The sequence below is a fragment of the Tyto alba genome, unplaced genomic scaffold, assembly GCF_018691265.1.
Source record: "Tyto alba isolate M040663 unplaced genomic scaffold, T.alba_DEE_v4.0 Super-Scaffold_38, whole genome shotgun sequence".
Lineage (NCBI taxonomy): Eukaryota > Metazoa > Chordata > Aves > Strigiformes > Tytonidae > Tyto > Tyto alba.
In genome coordinates, this window is record NW_024881313.1 from 32656682 (window position 1) to 32659987 (window position 3306).

Below are 3306 nucleotides of genomic sequence, written 5' to 3' on the forward strand. Positions count from 1 at the left end.
TACCTGTAAATTATATATACATACAATATTGCAGAATTATATCTAATACACAATATTTTCACTATTAATGCTGGTATAATCTTTATACACTGGCCCTTATGTTTCTTTTTATTTTTTTTTTTAATTAAATTATTGCATTGTATAAACTTTGACTGCAAACCTCCCCCTCCCCTGCCTCCCCCCTCCCTCCCTCGCCCCCCCCTCCCCCTCCCGTGGCTATTCACTGTCCGACTTGCCGTCTTTCGCCGTGGTGGAGTGGTTGTAGAGCCCCTGGGCCATGAGGTGCACTGCCAGGGAGTTCTTGCTGCCCGTTGCCTTCTTGATCTTGGCTCGTTTATTCTGGAACCAGATTTTAATCTGGGACTCGTTAAGCCCGAGCTCTTGGGCCAGGCTTTGCCGCCGCTGCTCCGTCAGGTACCGGTTCGTCTGGAACTCGGCCTTGAGTCTCTGCAGCTGCTCGGCGGTGAAGGCGGTGCGCGGCCGCTTGTCCTCCTTGTTGGGGTTTTTCTTCTTTGGTTTGCGGGAGCGGGGACCTACGGCCGGGAGAGAGGAGAAGCACCGACACCGCCACGCTCCGCTGCGGGCGGCCCCACGCCAGGCGCGGTCCCGCGTGGGGGGCGGGAGGGGGGGGGGGGGGGGGAGGGCACCCACTCTCCTGCCCGTGCCCCGCGCTCAGACACACCCACCCCACCCACACACCCCTCCGTAGGAAAAATAAACCCCGCTTTGTGCCTCCGCTGCCAGGGGATGCTGGGGAGGGCGGCGGAACGGGAGCCGCAGCCCCGCTCCCCACGCAGCCCCGCTCCCCACGCAGCCCCGCTCCCCACGCAGCCCCGCTCCCCCCAGCCAGAAACACACTACCCGGCCCTCCTCACCCCAGGGACACCCGGCAAGTGAAGCCTGCACCAGAGGCAGAGGCACGGAGCTAAATTTTATTCCCTGAGCAGATTTTTTTTTTTTTTTTCGGTAAGGAAAACTCTTTACTTTTTTTTTTCTTGGTGTGTCCTCATTAAAAAAAAAAAAAAAAAATAGCAATCGGCCGCCTATTTACATTGCGAGAAGAAATCCGCCGCTTTGCTGCAGTGCCCATATGGCACTGCACGGCCCGATCCGAATCGCTGGGATTATTCTCGGGAATATTATTCTCGGCAGCACAAGGAGCCTTTTCTGCCCGGGCCGAGCCATTGTGAGGATGTATGTTAATTAAATATTAACAAAGGAGAGCACAGGAGAACAATGGAGTAAATTCCAATTCAGCCCTGAATATTACCTCTGAGTAAGAGTTTGTTTTCAGACATTGCGAACTAATTTTCAACTCGTCCTACAATCCCTCCTTCAGCTGGCCGACTCTTCGGGTGAAAATCCTAGCTCGCTGCTTTTGTAAGAGAAAAACCTTTTTTTTTTTTTTTTTTTTTTTTTCCGTTTCCTGGGAGCAGATCTCCTGCATGGTGCTTCCCATGCCTTCTCCCAGTGGTTTCTGCTTCTTTTTAACGAGGGTTTTATCAATCTGCCAGGGCCAGCCCTGTTCTCCCCGCGGTGGCTGAAAGACGTTTTACCCCCTGCTTTATATATATATATATATATATATTTCAAAATGTGTTTATCGATAATTTCAGGAGGTTCTATCCAAGCCCTTGCCAATAGACGGACCCTGCCAAAGAAGTTCCCCGGCTCTTGGAAATGTCCCCCGGCCCCTACAGAGCTGACCTGCAGCACATGGGGGGAAATTAAAAGAAAGAAACGAAACGGCGGCTGCTTTTAGAGAAATAAACGGTCGCGGATGGTTTTTTGGCTAAAAAAAAAAAATAAGCAAAGCAAGGCGAGGCCTGTGAAAATCCACCCTCCCCTCCTCAAAACCCAACGCGGAGATATTTTCCTGGCAGGTTGAAGGGCAGCTCGCCGGGTGGATGAGTGGGGAGCCCAAAACCAGATTTTTTTTTTTTTTTTTTTTTTCCTCCCTCTTTGATAAAACCCGGCAGTCGGTGGGAAATGCCCCGAGCCCGGGCGGCCCCAACTCCTCCGTGGCGGCGGGGAGGGAGAGAGACTGCCCGCTCAACCGTCGTCCCTCCGGCTCCGCGCATCCCCAGCCAGCCCTGCATCTCCCCCGCATTTTGGGGCGATTTTAAGACACTTCCCACTCCTTCAAAAAAAAAAAAAAAACAAGAAGAAAAAAACCCTAAAATAATAAAAAAAAAAAACAACCGACAACCCCCAACAAAACAAACAAGAAGAAGAAGGAGCGGGAAAGGCGGGGAGCGGATCTTTTCTCTGCCGCCCGCCCGGGGAGGGGAGGCGGGGAGCCCGGGGAGCCCCGGCGGGGAGCGGGGAGCCCCGGGGGGGCAGCGCTTACCTGAGGAGGGCCGGTCCGAGTACCGGGTGCAGTAAACCCAGGCGGGCCAGAGCATGGGCTGGTTCCCGGCGTTGGAGCTGGCCTGGGAGCTATCCGAGTCCGAGCTCACCGACAGGTCGCCGCCGCTCAACCCCCGCGCTTTCAGGGCCGCCTCCAGCGCCGCGGGGTCCCCCCCCTTCTTGGCGGCGCCGTGCAGGGCCAGCCCGGCGGGGCCGCCCTCCCCCCGGCCCGGCGAGCCCGCCCCGCCGCCGGGGAGCGGAGCCCCGGGGGCCGGCGCCGCGGCGGGGCTGCGGCGGCTCTCCGCGCCGGGCCGCCGGGGCTCTCCGCCGGGGCCGCCCGCCTCCTTCCTCCGCCCGAACTCGGGCCTCAGGATGTTGTCGATGAAGAAGTTGGTGATGCGGTGCGGGTGCGGGTGGGGGTGCGGGGGATCACCGGGGGGAAGCAGCAGCCCCCGCCGCCCGCCGCCGCCGCCGCCGCCGCCGCCGGGCTCCGCGTCGCCGCCGGACTCCTGCGGCTCGGCCGCCTCCTCCCGGGGGCTCCGGCCGCCCTCCTCCATGCTGCGCGGCCGGCCCCGCCGACGGCTCCGCTGCCCGCCCCGCCGCCGGCCGGGCGGCTGCCTAGCGCTTTTTGTTGTTGCTGTTGCGGTCGGTTGGTCTTTATTTTAATTTTTTTTTTTAATATATATATTTTATATATATATATATATATATACACGCACGCACAGGTGTCTATTTGCTTTCGTTTCTCCTGGCCGCGCCCGGCATTCAAAATCCAGAGTTTGCAAAAAAAAAAAAAAAAATAGCAATAATAATAATAAAAAAAAAATAATAATAAAAAAAAAAAAGGGAGACCCCTAAGCCAGCAGCCGAGCCTCCACGAGTTCCAACTTTGCCAAAAATAAAAATACACGGGCTCCGGTCCTCCTCGCCGCCTCCTGCCGCCGCTCAGCCGCTCGG

At 56.7% G+C, this 3306-nt stretch overlaps 1 protein-coding gene across 1 annotated transcript; it reads right to left on the reverse strand.

Moving 5' to 3' along the window:
• Positions 1-216: 216 nt before the first annotated feature.
• On the reverse strand, positions 217-2906 carry EN2 (engrailed homeobox 2). Its single transcript, XM_042802024.1, has 2 exons — positions 2351-2906; positions 217-533 (listed from the first exon to the last, which is right to left on the reverse strand). Exons 1-2 carry the CDS (start codon positions 2904-2906, stop codon positions 217-219), a joined length of 873 nt encoding a protein of 290 aa, XP_042657958.1.
• Positions 2907-3306: the final 400 nt, after the last annotated feature.